Source organism: Hirundo rustica, chromosome Z, assembly GCF_015227805.2.
Source record: "Hirundo rustica isolate bHirRus1 chromosome Z, bHirRus1.pri.v3, whole genome shotgun sequence".
NCBI classification, from domain to species: domain Eukaryota; kingdom Metazoa; phylum Chordata; class Aves; order Passeriformes; family Hirundinidae; genus Hirundo; species Hirundo rustica.
Genome location: NC_053488.1, coordinates 19055534 through 19074933, shown reverse-complemented (window position 1 = coordinate 19074933; position 19400 = coordinate 19055534). Strand labels below are relative to the sequence as shown.

General features: G+C 36.8%; 1 protein-coding gene across 3 annotated transcripts in view; it reads right to left on the bottom strand.

The window, feature by feature from the left end:
• Nucleotides 1–9158: 9158 nt before the first annotated feature.
• The window catches only part of PRLR (prolactin receptor), a 151841-nt gene continuing 141599 nt past the window's right edge, over nucleotides 9159–19400 (bottom strand). For all 3 annotated transcript variants that reach the window (XM_040090965.2, XM_058424119.1, XM_040090966.2), the window contains 7 exons: nucleotides 17496–17628; nucleotides 16098–16267; nucleotides 14651–14820; nucleotides 13576–13720; nucleotides 12645–12744; nucleotides 11508–11577; nucleotides 9159–10881 (listed from right to left, as the gene is read on the bottom strand). In XM_040090965.2, coding sequence (XP_039946899.1) covers nucleotides 9868–10881; nucleotides 11508–11577; nucleotides 12645–12744; nucleotides 13576–13720; nucleotides 14651–14820; nucleotides 16098–16267; nucleotides 17496–17628 — 1802 coding nt within the window. In that variant the 3' untranslated portion in view covers nucleotides 9159–9867. The remainder of the gene's footprint in view (nucleotides 10882–11507; nucleotides 11578–12644; nucleotides 12745–13575; nucleotides 13721–14650; nucleotides 14821–16097; nucleotides 16268–17495; nucleotides 17629–19400) is intronic.

Below are 19400 nucleotides of genomic sequence, written 5' to 3'. Positions count from 1 at the left end.
TTAAAAGCAATAGCCTGTTGAATATTCATATATTTTATACATGATGCATAAACTTGATTTAAACAAAGAACTCTCTCTGGTTAGTATCACTTTTTCCTTTAATCTCGGTGGCATTCTCAAGGCTGAGAGAGACAGGAGGAGTTGGTTTCTTCTGATAAGGAAGTAGGAAATTCTTTTTCTCTGAAAGATTTACGTCTTCCTGTGGTTGGCATAAAAAACTACACTTTAACTACAAAACTTCATTTACTATACTATCAAAATATTAATACAACACCAACAATTAACACAACACAACACATATAGTAACTATCTTGCATAGAGCCATATAATATGCACTTTTCACAACAGGAAGGAAAGATGGACAGGAAAGAACAGTTTGAAATTCTACAAGGGCAAATGCAGGGTCCTGCCCCTGGGGAAGAACAGCCCTGGGTACCAGCACAGGCTGGGGCCCAATCTGCAGGAAAGCCTCTCTGTGGAGAAGAGCTGGGGGTCCTGGTGGACAGCGAACTGTCCGTGAGCCAGCAGTGCCCTGGTGAGCAGGAAGGTCAATGGAACCCTGGGGTACTTCTGGAAGAGCACTGCCAGTGGGTCAAGGGAGGTGATCCTGCCCTGCTACTCAGCTCTACTCAGGTCTCACCTGGAGTCTGTGCCCAGTTCTGGTCTCTGGAGCACAACAGAGACATGGATCTCCTGGAGTGGGTCCATCAGAGAACTGCAAAGGTGATGAAGGTACTGGAGCATTTCTGTTATGAGGAAAGGCTGAGAGAATCAGCCTCAAGAAAGGATAACTGAGAGAGGACCCCATCAATGTCTGTCAGGGTCTGCAGGGAGGGGGTCAGAGGATGGACCAGGCTCTGCTTGATGATGGCAGGCAGCAGGAGATGACACAACAGGCAGAAACTGATGCACAGAGAATTCCACCTGAACATGAGAAAAAACTTCTTAACTGTGTGTGTGATCGTGCAGTGGAAGAGATTTCCCTCTGTCTTCCTCACTGAAGATATTCAAGATCTGTCTGGATGCAGTTATCTGCTGTGTGCTCTAGGGTGATGCTGCTTAAGCAGGGATTTTGGATCAGATTACCAGCTGTGGTGCCTTCCAATCTTACCCAGTGTGCGATTCTGTGAATTGTGTTATGTAAAATACATCTGTGGTGGATGAGGAGAAAGTGACAGGCTAAGAGGGATAAGTGATGACCCATTTATTCCCTTGTTTTGGTTTTGTTTTGTCAGCAAAGAGGTGAAGCATAACTTCCTACAAGGACGGGAGAAGTGGGAAGCTGTGTTTCCTTCCCCATTACTTGCCATCACCAAGCCCCAGGCAGCCACGTGCTCAGTCCTCCACCAGCGGGACTGGGGAGAGGAAGGGAAGGGTAAAAGCTGGGAAACCCTTGGGCTGAGATGAAGAGAATTTGATAGGAAAAGCAAGAGCCACAAACGCAAGCAAAGCACAAGGAATTAATTCACCATGTCCCATGGTCAGACAGGAGTTCAGCCATCTCCAGGGGAGCAGGAGATGTAACGTGTAATGGTGACTTGGGAAGACAAAGGCCATAGCTCCAAACGTTCTGTCTTTACTCAGTACTTGACATTGAACATGACGTCACATGGTCTGGAATACCCCTTTGGTTTGTTGGGGTCACCTATCCCATCTGTGTCTACTTCCTCCCTCCCATGCACCCAGAAAAGGCCTTGGCTCTGCATAAACTCCACTCAGCAACAACAAAAGCATCTCTGTTATCATCACTGTGTTCAGCACAAATGCAAAACACAGCCCCATAGCAGCTACTGTGGAGAAAATTAACTCTGCTCCAACCAAAATCAGCACATCCTTGTAATACTTAAGAATGGAGGGTCAAGGACATTTTCTGGAATGGAAATTGGCGCACAGTTTAACTAGACACAGTTGCCAGTGGGAGGTGTTTCACAGTGGTTTTGATGATCCTGCCTGCCCGTTAAAGCAAAGGCTGATGAGAGGTAGCCTCGGGGGCAGCCCCAGTTTTGCAGGAAAACTGCCCAAAGTTAGTGCAGAGGGTCAGAGGTTTGTACCCTCTAGTAGCCAGGGCAGTGCTTACAAACTTAGGACTCCCCCAGCCTTCAACATTTCTTGATCAAACTTTACCTTTCCTAAACAAATCCCTGAATTTCAATGATAAATATAGTTTAAATCAACATAAAGAGCCATAAAGAAATATGGAAGTTGTGACCTGGTATGTCAGCCATTAGTGTTACCTGGTTCAGTTGCTCAGTGCACCAAACTTGGTTAAATATCTGTCATCTAGCCTTCCCCAAGGAGGATCCTGCCCTACAGAGGGTCTTGGTTGCCCAGATTTTCCTTTTTATTTCTATACATTATATAGTAGAAGTGTTGCATATCATGAAGAAGTAGAGAATTTGGGAATTTTATTCACGAACTTTTATTAAACTGAAATGCGAACACCATTGCAAAGAGATTTTACAATGAAAAAAGTTCAAAAGATTAATCAGAAAGCTACAAACTTCATGACAATATTGATCTTACAAGTGAAAACACTAACAGATTTTAGTAAAGCCAGCATTTTCAATATTAAGAACTTAAAAAATGTATTTGAAAGCATTTTCCTTTAGATACACTTAGAAACAATGAAGAATTCCTGAGCAACTACTTTTATACCAGTATTCTTCAAACAATGTACATACTACATATGAATTCTAATTCTTACAATTTCTTGTATTTTAGAAATTTACAAAAATTTGGATGTGGTTCATAGAATAATTGTGCTTAAAGTCATTACATACGGTAATGACACCGCAATAACCTCTCATGTTCCACATTGCATACAAATTCTGAAACTGTAGTTTAAAAAATGCCTAGTTTGTATTGCAAATCTACCAATGAAATGGCTTATGCAAATGGTAGTATGTTTGCTTTAAATATTGGGTCATCTGTTTTTCTGCTGATACTGTTTATTCTGGATATTATTCAGAAGGCTCAATTTTTGTTTCTTTGAGAGACTGCTGACACAATTAAAGGCAAGGGAGTTCCAGAGACTTTTACCCTCACTTAAAAATACATCAGAATTTTAAACAAATACAATTAGTTAATGACTGCTAACATGGTTTTTCTGGGCTATACATTTTCATAACAGTGCCCATAGTATTGCTATGTCTTACACAATGACTAAAACATACACAAAACACAACAAAAAGATTTCAGAAGCCAAGATAGTGCTGAGTATCTCTGAGCAATATAACACATATATAAGAACTGATGGTTGTATTGTATCAGACGAACTGTTTTTGTAGTCAGAACAACAACAAAAAAACTTTCCAAAATGAAAAATAAACACTAAAGCAGCCCAGGAGCTCTTTCTGAGTATAGCTGAGCAGTAGTTTCCTCTCCCTTTTGGAATGAAAAACTAAGGGATGAGAATTAAGAGTAGTCTACAGCATTATGAATATTAAAAAGTATGATACAACATCATTATAGGTCTGCCTGTAGAAAAATCTGCCTTTTTCTAGACATGTATAGTTTTCCATCCTACTGAATGGATATTTTCTACAAGTGACTTGTACGATGATTTCCAGCATCCTCTAAAAATTCTACTCAGTACTACAAGTCTCTAAACCTAACCATTGCAGGAACTGGAATGAAATCTTTCAATGTTTATTGACGTCAAAATGAGGTGAAGCTACTCAGAAGCTCACAAAAATAGATCCAAAAGCAGCATTGTTTAAAAAAATAGTTAAATAATGTCAAGATCCAAGACAAGCAGCATCACCAAGTAGAAAAGGACAATAAACCTTCCAAAAAGAGGAATTCATAAAAAGAAACTTTTTTTATATCTAACTCTTCTATGCACCAACATCTTGTATATAATATCAACTTTCAGCATATCAGCACTCTAAGAGGCCACACAATTAATTCAGGTATTTTTCTTAACTACTTCCAACAGATATAATAGTGCCTCTTAAAAATGTAACATATTGAAGAGATGTATTTTAAACCTAACTTGGTAATTTTCAGTATTACCATGACAGAGAGTTTCCATCTAAGGAAGGTATTAACAGGTCCATTGTCACAGCTACAAACTGAAAAAATGCCCAGAAATACCAAGAGACTGCTTAGTAATATCCCCAAAGTATTTTTGTCTCTTGGAGCTTCTAGGTCATTGCATTATATATGCTAAATAAAACCAAAACAATGCTTATGCTAAATAAAACCAAAACAATGGTAGACATATGTGTGGGACAATGTAAATGTAAAAAAAATCTCACCTGTCTATCTGTGTGAAAAATGGAAGGTTATTTATAAAAGCAGTACGGTACACTTTATTTCCCTCATTTTTTCTCTTAGGAATGTAGGAAATGCAATGTCAGATCCGATGCTGAGCCTGACTCCTCAAGTTTTGTTTTTGCCTGGGACCAACGTCAGATATGGGGAAGAAAATCCTGTAACTGGTAGAAAATGAATAACCACTTCTCATGTACAGGACTTTTTCTGCTCACATGCAATAGCTGATCCATAGTAGCCGATTTCAGCATTTTACCAACTCTTCAGCATTTCATAAGGCTTTAGTGCTTTTGTGGAGTTATCAGGAAGCTGTGCACATTCCCACTTTTGATATAAAAGTATTTTCTTATCTTCTTTTTTTTTTCCCTCACTAACTCATGTATCACTCCTCTCAGTTCTGCTAGTGCTCATTTTTCACTGATATTCTCATATTTGATTCTTTCTCTTCCATTTTCTCTTCTTCCCCCTCTCTTCTCAGCTGTAGTCAAATTCATTTTCCCCCTCATTATTCACCATGTACCATCTCATAGTGACTGCACTCCTTTTCTGTTCTGTCACATACAACAACCTTGTCCCTCTTCCTGTCACTTAGTGGGGGACTTGGCAGGACTGGGTTAATATTTGGACTCTAAGACCTTATAGGTGTTTTCCAACCTAAACTGTTCTATACTGTATAAACTGTTCTATACTTCTGTGATCTTTATGGTCTTTATATCCCCATGTATTATGTATTTAGGCATCCATTTATCTTTATTTTTCTGCTTGACACACACCAGAAAAATTAAGAAAATCCCTGATTTATTTCAAAATCTTTTTCAAGGCCAGGCCAAGCCACAAGGTTCTTCAAATTGTTATAATTCCACACTCACAGGAACTGAAGCCTGATTTTAGTGTGATGGTTTGAGATAGCTGAGAGCAGGGCTTTCCATTTTCACTCATTTAGAGACAGAATTGAAAGGTTGCTTCCTGGAAACTCAGTTGAAAACAGGTAATTCTAAATAGCAGGGATTAATAGACACAAAGTTCCATAGCTGAGACACAGAATGAAAACGCTTCTGGAAAACTGGCTCAACCAGTCCTAGTGATCCAGGAATATAAATAGTGGCAAAACCCTTTTCCAGTCAGGAATGGGACTGATGCTTGACTGCCAATCTGAGCACCAAGGATATTCTTATAAGATGGAATTTTCTTCAGCTTTTTTTTTTTTTTTTTCCTTCATATTAAAAACATTTAATTTTGCTACACATCTCAAATAGTTCATCCTCATACTAGCACTGCGACACAAGTGATGATTCCATGACAAGCTGTTTGTTAACAAAAGAATTTGAATTTACAAATAAGATTTTTAAATTCTTGATAGAATGAGTCACAAATATACAAACTAAGCAAAATGCTTTTTCCTGCTTGCCTCTTAAAGGGAGGGAAAAAAAATCTGAGGTAGCAATTATTTGAGAATGTGATGCCTGATCTCATGACACTTCTTTCACTTAATTTCTCTTTATGGCTTTGTAGAAGATGTCTCATATCTATCAACTGGCTTACATGACTTTAGTGTTCTTGCACAACGCCTTTAGATTGTTTACAGTTACCATGAAATTACAAAATACACTTACAGGCTTCATGATGTAAACCCCACATATACAGTGCTTCAGAGAGAACAAAAAAATTCTGCTTATTCATTTTGAACACCTGCTGCTACTACACTTCAGATACTTGAATGACATTTAAAGCAGCTGTCTATTTTTCAGCCATTTAAACATAGACACACAGACAGATATACTACAAAATTCACTGGTTTGACATAAATCATCATTACATATTTGTTTTACATTTTATTCCATAAGCACATATATCCTCTCACTAATATTATATCAGGTTAAGTCACTGCTTTTATTAAATAATCTTTGTAGTTACATAGTATCATCAAGACCAAAGTTAAAGTTCTCATCATATGTGATTCTGAGCTTTGTGAGTACGTTCCAATTAATTAGTTTGTATTTCTTCTAAAGTCTGAAATATTACTCAGAAATACTAACATTGTATATCAAATATGTCTCTGCTAAAAAAAAATCTAGTAAAAATTATTATAATGAATCATATTTGCCAATACTGAAGGGAAAAAAAGTTAATAAAATTAGTCTAAATCAGAAGGAAAGATAATTAAATAAAATATGTATGTTCAATTTAGGAATTTTGTAAAACTAATTATGTAGAAGAGTATTTATGCTACCTTTTAGGGCTTTGTGCTATTACAAAGTAGTTCACACTATAAATGGCATGTGGATAACTTTGACATTGAAAACATCATTCAAATTCTTGAAATAATTATTCCAAATGAGAAGTTTGAGTAATGGTCCAAGAGCTAGAGGGCTGATCCCTGTTCCTGGGGTAAATTCTGTTCATCCTTCTGGATATCAAAGGAAGTGTCAAAAGCCTGTTTTTCCCCACTAGTGTGTCATAACTTTACACTGATTGACTCTGTAGAACTGTTGCAAAAACTCATGTACTTCCTAATGAAAAGCTTAAAGACCTGAAAGCAAAAATATTGTTGCAAACAGAAAAAAAAAAAGTATCTGAACATTCAAAGGACCAAACACTTAGCTGAAGGTTATTTTACAGAACACTAGTTTGGTTTTGTTTTAAAAGTACTTTCAGATGTTTAAGGTCACTTGCAGAAGCTCTGCCACTGGGAGCAACAAGGCTTTTTGGAAAATATAAGCAAATCCAAGGGAAAATGGATCTATCTGCACTTTTATTCAGCTTCAAGAATTAAATATATTTATCACATTGCATTCAAATTACATTTAGCTAGCTTACTTCAGAGCAGCAAGCAAATGCCCCTTTTACCACTGTGGAGTGACTTTCCCTTTTCACAGAGAGCCATGATGATTTGGCATATTTAGACATCCATTAGCAAAGGTGGGAGATGCTCAACACCACACAAAGTATTTTAGGCTACAGCTGTTTTGCAGTTTCACTACTCATTTATGACAAAGCAGAGAAACTCCTTGACTCTCTTTCTCTGTGGATTATTGGAGGCACACATGCCTACAGTTAGGCAGGATGAATCATACACTTAAAATCTGCTAACTGTTGTGTCTGTTTGCTTCAGGTGAAAAGTAGCTTCAGGTAAAAAGATACAATGGGAACAGCCTGTTGCTGTTGTACATTTGGGCAGTCACCTGTGTTCTAACCTAAGAAATCTACTCTTAAGGAACATCTTTATGTTCTACAGCTACAGCTCTACAGATTCTACAGCTTCTGTTCATCACCAGATGCATCCCAGAAGGCCTGTAGCAGCATATAGTTATGCACATCATTAGGCGCAGGAAACAACATAGATAGAGGCATCTGTGTCAAGAAAGAAGAATGTGTCTGATCGTATCTGACTGTCAGATTCAGTCAGAAAACTGAAGGGTAAATAAAACAGTCAGACACAGTGTGTTGTCAGCTTACACACTTGCACACACATAAGTTTCCTCATAACTCAGGAGTTTCTTTGCAGTACTTCTAGGACTCTAGAAATTTGTAAGGTATACTACAGATTATCTATGGTAAAATTGTTCTGTTAACTGTAACTGAACAGAGTTTTATATTTGGCTGATACCTGGAATAACCCCTTCATATCTTCATGTGTTAAATAAGTGGCTGAATTAGGAATCTAGGATACCTTCCCACACCTCCAACGGAGCATCCAGACTGCTCTGAACAGCCCTGAAAGTGGGGCTGTGTAGAGAACAGACTCTAAATCTGATGCCACCCTGATGTTACAGTCTACACTACATGCATTTTTGTAGACACACAGATAATTAGTTAAGTTCTAATATCCTGCCTGTGCAAAGGCTGGGCAGTTCTGCTAATCTGTGCTTGAGCAGTTCCATGGCTTTGAAGGTAAAGGGTGAAAATCTGATTTGCTAAATTAGATGTGGCCTTCTGGGACGTTCAGAATCTGAAATTCTCTTTTGTCTGGCTCTGCATTAGGTACCTGATACTGCAAGAAGGCTTTATCAGTGCATAAAATCATAAAAATATAGAGAAAAGTAAAGCTGTTCAGGAAAGAGACTAACAAAAGAGAGCTCATCTCTCAAATACGCTCTCCTTCACAGGAGCAGGATCATTCCCTCACGTTGAGTTTCCAGTTTCCCCTGAAGCCAGAGATGCTGGCTAAATACTTGGCCCACTTAATCAGTCATCACACAACCATACTTTTCTGGAGTAAATTAAACTTTTGTTTCAAGAAGGAAGGACCAAGCAACTTTGCAGCCACTGCAGTATCATTTTGATTCTGTCTTCAGTTACATGGGATATGGATCCTTACTGTTCCCACCGCTGTTCTGGGGACACATGACAAGCCCAAGTACATGGACTCCTCTCCTCATTCCCACTGCTTTTTCATGGGGGTCTGAGTCAGACCTTGGAGGCTCAGTTCCAAAACTGCTGTTCATAAATTCATTAGGAAAAATGTGACTTCAAACTTTCCTTCCAGGCTCAGAGAAAAGTGCGGGATACAGGAGAATGCCATTTCATTTACAATTGGCATCAGACTACAGATTCAAAGGGACAGAACCTCGGCTCTCAAAACCTAAATTCTATTTTAATTATATAATTACAGGTAATAAAAAACCTGTGAAACAAATAATTTACAATTCAAATAGTAATATATATGTAATATATTAGAAATATAGTTTAAAAATGTCTCCATATTCTTAATTAGTATAAAGTTCAATTTTATGCTTGTATAGAAATTACAGCTTTACTTATTACTGCCTCAGCAGAAGGAATGAGAAAAGTTCCTAAGTAGCTAAATAGCATTGGGAAATTAAAAAATATTCTATTTTGCTCTTTTTTTTGGTAATAGAAAAATAGCCTTTAAAAATAGATTGTTAAACATAAGGGCTTATATTAAAGTAAAATTTTATATTATATACAGTAAGGCAGTATATCATATATTATCCTGCTTTCTTTTTCATTTTGGTTTGTCAGGACTAGGATATGAATGGGATGCAGATTTTTGTCACATTGAACCAAGGCAAAAACATATTTAGAAGAATTTGTTATTTTACTGCAATTTGTAGAATATATTTTCCTTTATATATGATTTGTCATGTACAGAGCTCCTTTTTCTCAAAGACTGAGAAAAAAGATAAAGGAAACTTAATCAAGTGTCAGAATGCATTCAGAAGAAAATGCATTTTAGGTAAGAATACTGTTGTGCAATGATTTATCTAATGTAGGAATTGTAGGATCACTATGGTTTGTTGACTGACCCATAAAAATTTTCATCTTTGTTGAATCTGTGGTACTTTCTCAGGCTTCATCAACCTGATGAAGTTTTGCAGAACTGAATAATTATTTTCCAGTGCATTTTTCATTACAGACAAGATGCATTTCCTCATTTCACTGTGTCAGAAATGTGTGCTAATGATCCAGGATTTACTCCCACAACTATTACCTCAACTCACAGATTATTTTATTACCTGTACAATGCACCCAAGAGGCTAAGTTTTGAAGGCTAGGCTTTTTTATAGAACAGTTTTCTATGTGATTTTGTTTTACTGTGTGTAACTACTAAGTATGTGCTGCACTGAAAATTTATTTAAAGGAGGGCATAAAGGAAGATGGGTCCATGTAGTCTGATCCACTGGTGTCTCTTCTGGAGTCGCTTGGAGCTGTTGTGCTGTAGCTCGTATTCTTCTCAGCTTGACTTTGCTGAGGGTTCTGAGATGTTTCTGCTACAGGTTCTTGAGATACAGGTGTATTCTGGGCACCATGATCTGGCAATAATACTAAAATGTGGTGGTCCACAACTGTTGATACCTTGGTATATTCTTTGCTTGTTCCTGGAACAGTGCATTTTTTGGTCTTTCCACTATTTTCTTTATGTTTCAGGAATAGTGTTGGTTCCTCATCTTGTCTAACTTTATGAACTTCTACATAGTCCATTAGTTTAGGATTCAGGAAAGGTGACTTGTCATTATGTTGGTTTTGTCTGACCTGCGCTGTGGTTTGGTCAGTTCTGGAATACTCCATCTCACTTATCTTTTCCATGTCATCATACACAGTTTCAGCAAGAGGATATAGTGACTGATGATTTTCTTCATTTCCCACCAAAACTGGTGAAGTGTTCACATTTGTGGTGTTCAGTGTTATCTTGAATGCCTCCACAGTGCTGTGGTAGGCAAACATAGCAGCCTGATTACTGGGTAACTTAGCTGCCAGCCATGTGCATGACTTCATACCCTCACTGTTATTACAAGAGAGCGTTTTCTGTTCTGAAGCCATACACTGGGTTTCCCAGCTCCCCTTTCCTCCTTTCTTTTCTTTAGCTCTTACATCTTGTGTTTGAAGAGTAGATGGAAGGCTGTGGGATTCCCTGCACTTCACAGGGAGGAGAGAAGGGCTATCACAGCTCCCTCTGCCTGAGTCATTGTCTGTTTCCTTGAGTACAATTTTTGTATTTTTACTGGGAGTGTCATGACTTGGCATGAGTTGCTGATCCTCACTGTCCTCTACCTCCAGATATTCTATCAGTAGTTCCTCGCAGTCTGATGTTGGAGGGAAACCATGGCAACCAAGAGCACTCAGTAATTCTTCAGATTTTCCTGTCTGAAGGTACAATGAAGAGGATATAATTTTTCATTGTCAACCTCATCGATTATCTGACTAGAACAATTCTGAACAATCTACATATTTTATATACAAACACTGTGATTGTTATATAGCTAGATCTAAACCTGATTGCTGCTGCTGCAGAAAATACTGAAAGAATGTAAGAAAAATTCCTGAGTTTCTTCAGTGGGGAGACAATCATAAAATGCACGTTTCTAATGTGGGAGGAGCAGGGAGCTTTGGGCAGATATGGGTCTTCTGAGTTTAACAAGAAGGAAATGGAGGAGAATTGTAGTACAGACATATCTTGCCTCTTCAGCCTGGCAAGACTATGGAGAGCATCTTCCATAAGAACTAATAGGAAGTTCACAGAGTCATTTCCTTGTGTCCCAGGAAGCAGGGCAGCCACACACCCTGTTCTTAAACACCCTCCTGTTACAAGTGCAAGGCAAAACTCTGACTTGCACATATCCTCCATGTTTAACCAGAACATGTTGCTTATTTCCAACATTGATTAATTGAAGCAGTTTTACACTTTAGTGTGGTAATTGCGTTTGCTAGTACATGATTTGGAAAAACCACGCATTTTAGTGAATTCTTTGTTTTTTAGCTGTGCTACTCACCTCCAGCAGATGTGTATCTATGCCTTTTATCTTTGGTCCTGGAACTGGTGGCAGGATAAAGGCCATCATTCTTAAAAAAAAAAAAAAAACCCAACCAAAACCAAACCAAAACCAAACCAAACAAACAACAACAACAACAAAACAAACAAACAAACAAAAAAAACCAAACCAAAACAAAAAAAACCAACAGAACAGACACACCAAGTATAAATACAGACCCTCTCTCACTATTTGTTCTCCCATTTCCTCAGAATGTGACAGAGATTTTAAACATTTCTCCCATATCTTATACATCCCAGTTGGACCTCCGTCTCCTGTCTGCCTCTCAAGCTGGGTAATTCACAAATACTGTCACAGCTCATAAAGTACCCTTAGAACTATTTATAAAAAAACACCACTAATAAAAACACCAGTAGTACAAAAGTCATTCAGCTTGAAAAGTAAAATTACTAATGTCCTTTTAATTGTTATCTCTTCCTTAACCTCCAGTTCTCTAATACCATTATAAATTCATCATTGGCCAAGAAACAGTGAAGTGAGGCACAGTTCAGGAAAGACTAGTGGAGCTGTCTGTGCATCTTTGACTGTCACCTGACTACTGCTAAGCAGGATTGATGGTGAAGAACATGGCTTTTCCAGCCACAGTTTCTATCCCTTTCTTCTAATCAGCCAGTATTTTTTGTAAGACTTGTACAAAAGCAATAATCTTTCCAACACCTTTTTCTTTCAAATTTGCTTGAAATTAGCCAGGAGTCTAAGAAATCATTTGGGAAATTGATAGAGAGGCTGGCAGAAGGACAATCTAATAATATAACCTTGTTTACTTCAGGAAATTATGACAAAACCCAAAGACATGTCTCTTACAGGAATAGGGATACTCCAAGTAAAGTTTGATGAATATTACATGACTAACCAAGATTAGTCAGATTTAACAGAGAAGTATCTTTACTGAGAATTTAGCCTGGTTTCCAATAGGGGGCAGGAGCACTACTTTTTCAGTTGCAAATAAATTAAAATACCTATAACTAATAGTTTATAAGATAAGGCAAGTGCCATAGGAGATTAAATCAAATATTAGAAGTCTATTTTTGAAAAGTTTTTTCTGGATTACATGCAATTATGAAATTGGTGGCTTACCTGTACCCTTTCATGATCATTATCCAGCTCATGATTAAGCATATAAGAGATGACAGGACACCAACAATGATCCACACAACCATATCTTTTACTCTAAAGTCTAAGAAAAAGCAGAATTATTTAAGACACACATCTAGCATATGCATAGTCAGCATGCAAAAAACCTTGCATAATAAAAACCTTTTATTTTAAAAATTATCCTAAACTGCCAAATTTATTTTCAAGTAGAGGCCTTCAGCAGCACAGACAGATCTCAACAATCCCTGTAATATTGAATAGTGAATATAATTTTTCTAGTGGTACTGCACAGGAAATAAACTGTCTTGGAAAAATCATACAAAAATGCATGAAGAGGAAAATTTTGTCATAGCCAATTATATAGATTGGGTTCAAATCCAGTTGTACCAAAACTGTAGTAATTTCATTATTAAATACATACAATTAATTAAATGCTGGGTAAAGTTACATATTTTTAGGATTACATATTTTCAAGGATTTTTATTGTAATGTAACACTTTTTATACTGAAGTGCTTGTTTCATATTAATTCCATACAAAGAGAAATGAAGAGCTGTTACTGTCTGAAGGCAGTAGCTCTTTGTTGTCTGTGTCACAGTTTTAATGCAGTTGCCAGTGTTCTTTTGATTAAAAACTACCATAAAGAGAACAAACGAAGCAATAGACAGAAAGGAAATGGTTTAAATAAGCAAAGAAATTATTCACCTTTTTAACTTTATCATAAAGTAATGAAGAGGAAAGGTAACTGGGTATGGTGCAGGGACAATAAGGACCTGGTTACCTTAGCAATGATGTTCTGGTCTGTCCTAGGGAAACTAAGGGATCTGCATGGGTGCCACAAACAGCTGACAAAAAAAAATACAACATGAACTTGTATGTAACAGCAATTACTGATGGGATGCCTGGCCACTCACCAGCAGGGATCTCAATATACATTTCTGGGCTCCACTCACTCCACAATCCATGGTGGTCTGGTTTGCAGTGAATCTGTACAATGTACCTCTTTCCAGGATTTAAACTAAACATTTTATATTGTGTTTGCTGTCCAACAAAAATAGTCTGGAAATAAAATAAAATCCACAGCTAAGGTTTTGGCAATCAAGATGGGAATACAGAATGAGTCTGGTTATCTTTTCCTAATAATTGTTGAGCAGATATAGAATAATGGTACATTGATTTTATTTTTATAGTTTATCTTCTGCTTTCTAGCAGGTGGGAATGAGATCTGGCTCTGGTATGAAGTGCAAATTAAACTGCTGTAAAAACACATAATGAATATATGGTAAATAGGGTAGGAACTGCAATGGTGACAGGAAGACAAGGAGGCAAGAAACAGAAATGGAGAAAGAAAATGCAGAGAGGAAGAAGGAATGTGGAGTGGTAGAAATGCACAGGGTAATAAAAAGTAGGTGTTACAATGGCCAGGGGGCCAGAGGGAAGTGAAGTGGGTGGGGGAAGGCAGGAGGGGATACAGAGGAGGTTTGGAAATTCTGCAGACAAGAAGGGGATGCAGTCAAATACCAATAGCTGGAGTCTTTAATTTGTCACTCAGTTGTTTAAGTTGCCTGGCCATAGAAAATTATTATTATTATGTGGCCACTACAATTGCCATCTAAGGGTTGTTTAAATAAATTTAAATTATTTTATGTAATGTCACTGAGCTTTCTGTTATCTAAGAAGTGCTTGTGGTTAAGAAAAAATTATCACGAAAGAAACCTAACTAAATGAGAATGAACAATTTAAACTAAAATGCCAGTATGATAAATAAATAATTACCACAATTTAAAACAAGTACTTTATCACCTGCTATTGTACAGGAGCATCTGAGATACCAGTGTTCTCAGCAGGAAATCACAGTCTACACAAGCACTTTTGAAAAATTATGAACTATTTAGAGTGCCTGCTTCATTACATTCAGGCATGGGACCTGGCTGGCAAAATCTATCTGGTCAGAAAACATCATCTACCAAAAATTTGTGACATCCTTACCTCCCATTCCTCTCCTTCTTCAGGCTTTAGTCGCAATTCATATTCAAGGGTAAGCCATCCAGATCTGACATCAGCTAGTGGGGGTGGAGACCATGTCAGGACCAGATATGGTTTTCTCTTTATTGACTTTTTTAATTCCAGAGTTATATTCACAGGAGGATCTGGCTGTACTGTTGAAATAAAAGAACTGTCAACAAGAATCTAAGTGATTTTTTCCCTTGCATCTTAGGAAGAAATATAAAATGATGCGAGTGAAGAGTTGCCATCTCCATTGTGTCTGGTAATTTAGAACTGCTACTGGAATATTAGAAATCAAAAGTCTTCAGATAAACCTAGTATGGATTTATGAATTTTAAAACCCCTCTGAATAGTAATTGATATATTGAATTCATGTTGAGATTTGCCTTAATAATTTATCATCAAAAAATTTTTTTCTTACATTACCCGCTAATGTTACTTTTCCTCACGACTATATTTCAAAGTTAACATCTTTAATGTTATGTTATGTTATTTTATATTATGTTATGAAAGTTGTGCTCTACTATAATCTTATCTCAGCGTGGCATGAATATTTAGGAACACTGAAAACATGGGTGCAAGCTAATGAAACTTATCCCCTCCATCCTTTACATTTAGAAAACACAACTGGCATGATCCCTACACTCATATGTAAGGATACTTAAAAGTAAACCAAAACCAGCATATTAAAGCTCTTTCTGTATATCAAAAATAAACCAAAATGGAACACAAGTTTCTTCTACAGTCTCGCTTGCATCTTCCTCAGTTCAAAGGTAGAGCTTCTGCATATTGTGCATGTATTTTACCACTGTCTGATCCAAGATTCATCAGGTCACCACGCTGAGGTAAAATATAAAGCCATTTCTCCAGCAGCCCTTTTCCAGTTGCCAGATTCCTGGTAACCAGATTCTTGACAACAAAATGGTTATCAAGGATAATGTTACATTCTCTTAGATAAAACCCTAATTACTTGTCCGCAGCGACTCTGTAGAAGAAGTCTGAGAAAGAGATTATCAGTACATTGCTATAAAAAGCACTAATGCAGTTTCTCTTGGGTCTGGAAACTACTTTTAGGTAATCAGATTTAAGTATTATTAGTTAAAAGATCAAATTGATTTCAGTTGCTTGTACAGTGGAAAAAAGATTTTAGCTGGATGATGTTTCTTAGGGTTTGACTACAAGAAATACGGAAAACCAATAAATGTTTATCTGAACATAATTTTAAAGCTTTTAGCATTTTTGGCTTCTGAAAATGAGATGGTAAAGAGATGAATATTGATTTGTTATTTCACTAAGGAATATCTTATTTGTGCAAGTTTTTAGCTTGGATATATTACTGTATAGGAAGAGAGCTGGAATTAAAATTCTTGTGTCAAACCCCATGATTCTGAATTATTAGGTTCCACAGAAACTAGTTTTTAACTCTTACCTATGTAAGTCACATCGACATAATGAGGATCTGAGACATTACTTCCCATTTCATTAGTTGCCATCACAGTAATATTGTATATGGTCCAGAAAGAGGTGTGTTTTTTATCAAAGTAGCATGAATTGGGGCCTGCAGTTTTGTAATCTGGACATTCATAAACTTTTTCTTCTCTGAAATGAGAGAAACCCAGTGATTAGGTTACACAGACTAAAACATGTGATTTTGGTTACTAGTACTTCAGCATTATTTAGGACTGGATCTGATTTTTCTCACCTGGCAATGTGAAGAAAATCAGAAAACTGCTTCCAGACTAAAGAGTCGTTGGACAATCCCAGGGACTGTACTAAGCATTTTCCCCATAAAGTAAACACCACAAAGTTTGAAGAATTTAGGCTGTTGAAGATGCAGCTGTGGGCTTGTACAGCACAGCTCTTACTTCTCTGAACACCACTGTCCAGTACACAGCCCAGAGCCCTTACGTGTTCCAGAGACTGAGTAGAAGTGATTGCTGAAGTCTTCTAAGTTGCTGAAGTAATCTATTAAAAATTATGTATTTCCAATGTTCATTCCACGCTTACAGGAATTCTCTATGTTATACTAATATGCTTTCAGAATTTCTCTTGATCATTAAAAAAAAGAAAAAAATCTACTTTGTACCTCTCCTTCACATCCATACTGAAGCTTCCCAAAGTCAGAGGAGGGGTAGGAGAGAAATTTGAGTATGTAGTATTTATTTTCATGCTCTTCCTAGATGCGCAATAACAAAAGAGAAAGTTGTGGATGTGGTCATCTTACTCTGCCATACCTGGCTGGGACAAGTATGTGTCCTTTTTACACTAAGAGTGGGCTCTCAGCTGACAGAGTTTAGCATCTATTTAAGTCATTGTAAGTTTGAGCAGTACCAGGTGAACTGAAAAGTACCAGAAAAGGCTAAAAAAAAATTATTGACTCATTCTTTAAAATGAATGTTTAGCACTTTATCTGAATTCCAAGGAAAGATTACTACGAAAACCAGGAGACATTTCTGGCCTATGAATACTAGTGCAAAACAGGCCTTATAAGAAGATAAAAGTTTTAGTATCTGGTCATTTTGGAAAGTTTTATTTCTAAGACTGCATGGTTGAAGAGTTTTAGGAGTGTGCAGTTCTATTGCTTACTATTTGCTGTTGATGAGCAATGAAAAGACAGAATTCACAGTAATTCACTTGCCATTATAAAGAGATCCAGATTCAATATTTCAATCTTAGATATGTTGCTGCTTCAGTGTGATGCCAGGACATGTCACTGGACAAAACCATGGACTATAGAAAATGGCATCTCCAGGTATAAGAAACCAATAAGGATTGATTTTCCAGATCCTTCCAACAAAACACCGAATAACTACACAGTGCTTATTACCCTTCTTTGCTGTAAAGCAAAGTGTGGTTGGTCAAGAGTCCTCCATCCAAAGCAGGTTTCCACCAGCAAGTAAATGTTTCTTTTTCAGGAGAACGGCATTTTATTATTCTAGGCTTTTCAGGAGGTAACTGTTCTGTAAGAGATAAAGAAATAAACTAATTAGTAAGTTTAATCCATTAGGTTCCCCTTGAATTCATAAAACAATGTCAAGCAAAAAATAGGAAAATATGAAAAAAGAAAAAGTTTTGCTTCATAGTAGCACAGGAAAGGAGGAACCATTTGCTGCTTAGGGCAATAACTTGCTACTTTCACCTGGATTCAGAATTCTCTTTCACTGCAGCTGAATTGAAGAATGGTTTTAGTTTTCTGCTTGTGGCTTTCTTCTGCCCCAAAATCTCATAAAGAATGTTGAAATACTGTCATAGCAGGCTCTATAAAATTATTCAAAATAAACTCTACTATCCAATCTCTTTTCTATAGTATTCTGGTTTCAGCTGGGATAGAGATAATTTCTTCTCAGTAGCTGATAGAGTGCTGTGGTTTGGATACAATATGAGAATAATTTTCATAATACAGAGTTTTTTTGTCACTAAGTCATGTTTATCCTAAACCAAGGACCTTTTTGTGACTTCTGCTCTGTCAGTGAATAGATACAAAACAGAAGAAAAAGATTGGGAGTGAGTATAGCCAGAACAGGTAACCACACCAAAGGGACACTCCACTCCATAGAACATCATCTCCAGCATACAAATTTGGGAGTTTCCGAGAACCAGTGCCCACCAGAATTCAGAAACGGGGTCTGGCATTGATCAGCAGTGGATGAGCAAATATATTGTCCATGATTTTTGGTGTGTTTTTCCCCCTTTTTATCATCATCATCATCATCATCACCTACTACTACTACTACTACTACTACTACTACTACTACTACTACTACTACTACTACTACTACTACAACTACTATTGTTATTATTATTATTATTACATTTTACTTTGTTTTAATTATTGAACTGGTCTTATCCCAACCTCCAGATTTTACCTTTGATTCTTCCCCTCATTCCACCATTGTGATCTACGAGTGAGCAGCTGTGTGATGGTTTGTTGCCAGCTGGGCTTAATCCACTACATACAAAACCAAATTTTTTTAAAGGTGTGTTTTAAGATGATTCTGTTTGTTTGAAAGATATGCTGTTATTTTCTTTTGCTTTTAGGTTATTAAAAAAAAAAAAAAAAGTTTGTCTATTTGTTTTTTTATTCTCGCCAGTAATTTTCTTCTGAAGTACTCATAATATACAAAGAAGCACAGCTCTCATATTTCACTGTAATGTTGTTATGCTCAGTACTCAGCCTACTTGCATGATTGCTCCTGAGCAGGTTTTTATAGTTTCAAGAACAGCACTTAATAATTGGGTGGAGAAAAATGCTTAAATTTTGATTAGGCTGATACTCGTCAAAACCCTGAAGTGATTGAAACTTTGTAGTTATGTATTTATGGCAAAAATATGGCGCTATTACATCAATAATATATATTTTCTACTATGTACAGCAAAGACATAAATTTTCCAAATTTCTAATTGCCTAAGACAGATCTGAAAATGGGATATTTAAAAAATATTTTTCTATTAGCAGTACTGCAACAACCTCCAAATAATGAATAATACAACTACTAACTGAAGAAGAAGTTTTGAGACAATTTATCTAAAGTGTTTACAAGATATGATGTCATACACATTTATTGTGTCTGCTCAAATCCAGTAAAACACAGATAGTAACTTCCATGTGATTGTATCTGTGCCATGCTCTGTTAGACACCTCAGTGCTTTTTGTCCAGACTATAAGGTATAAACCTTATAGATATTTATAGCTATTTAAAAATCTGTCATAACAAGTTTCAGCAGAGGATCC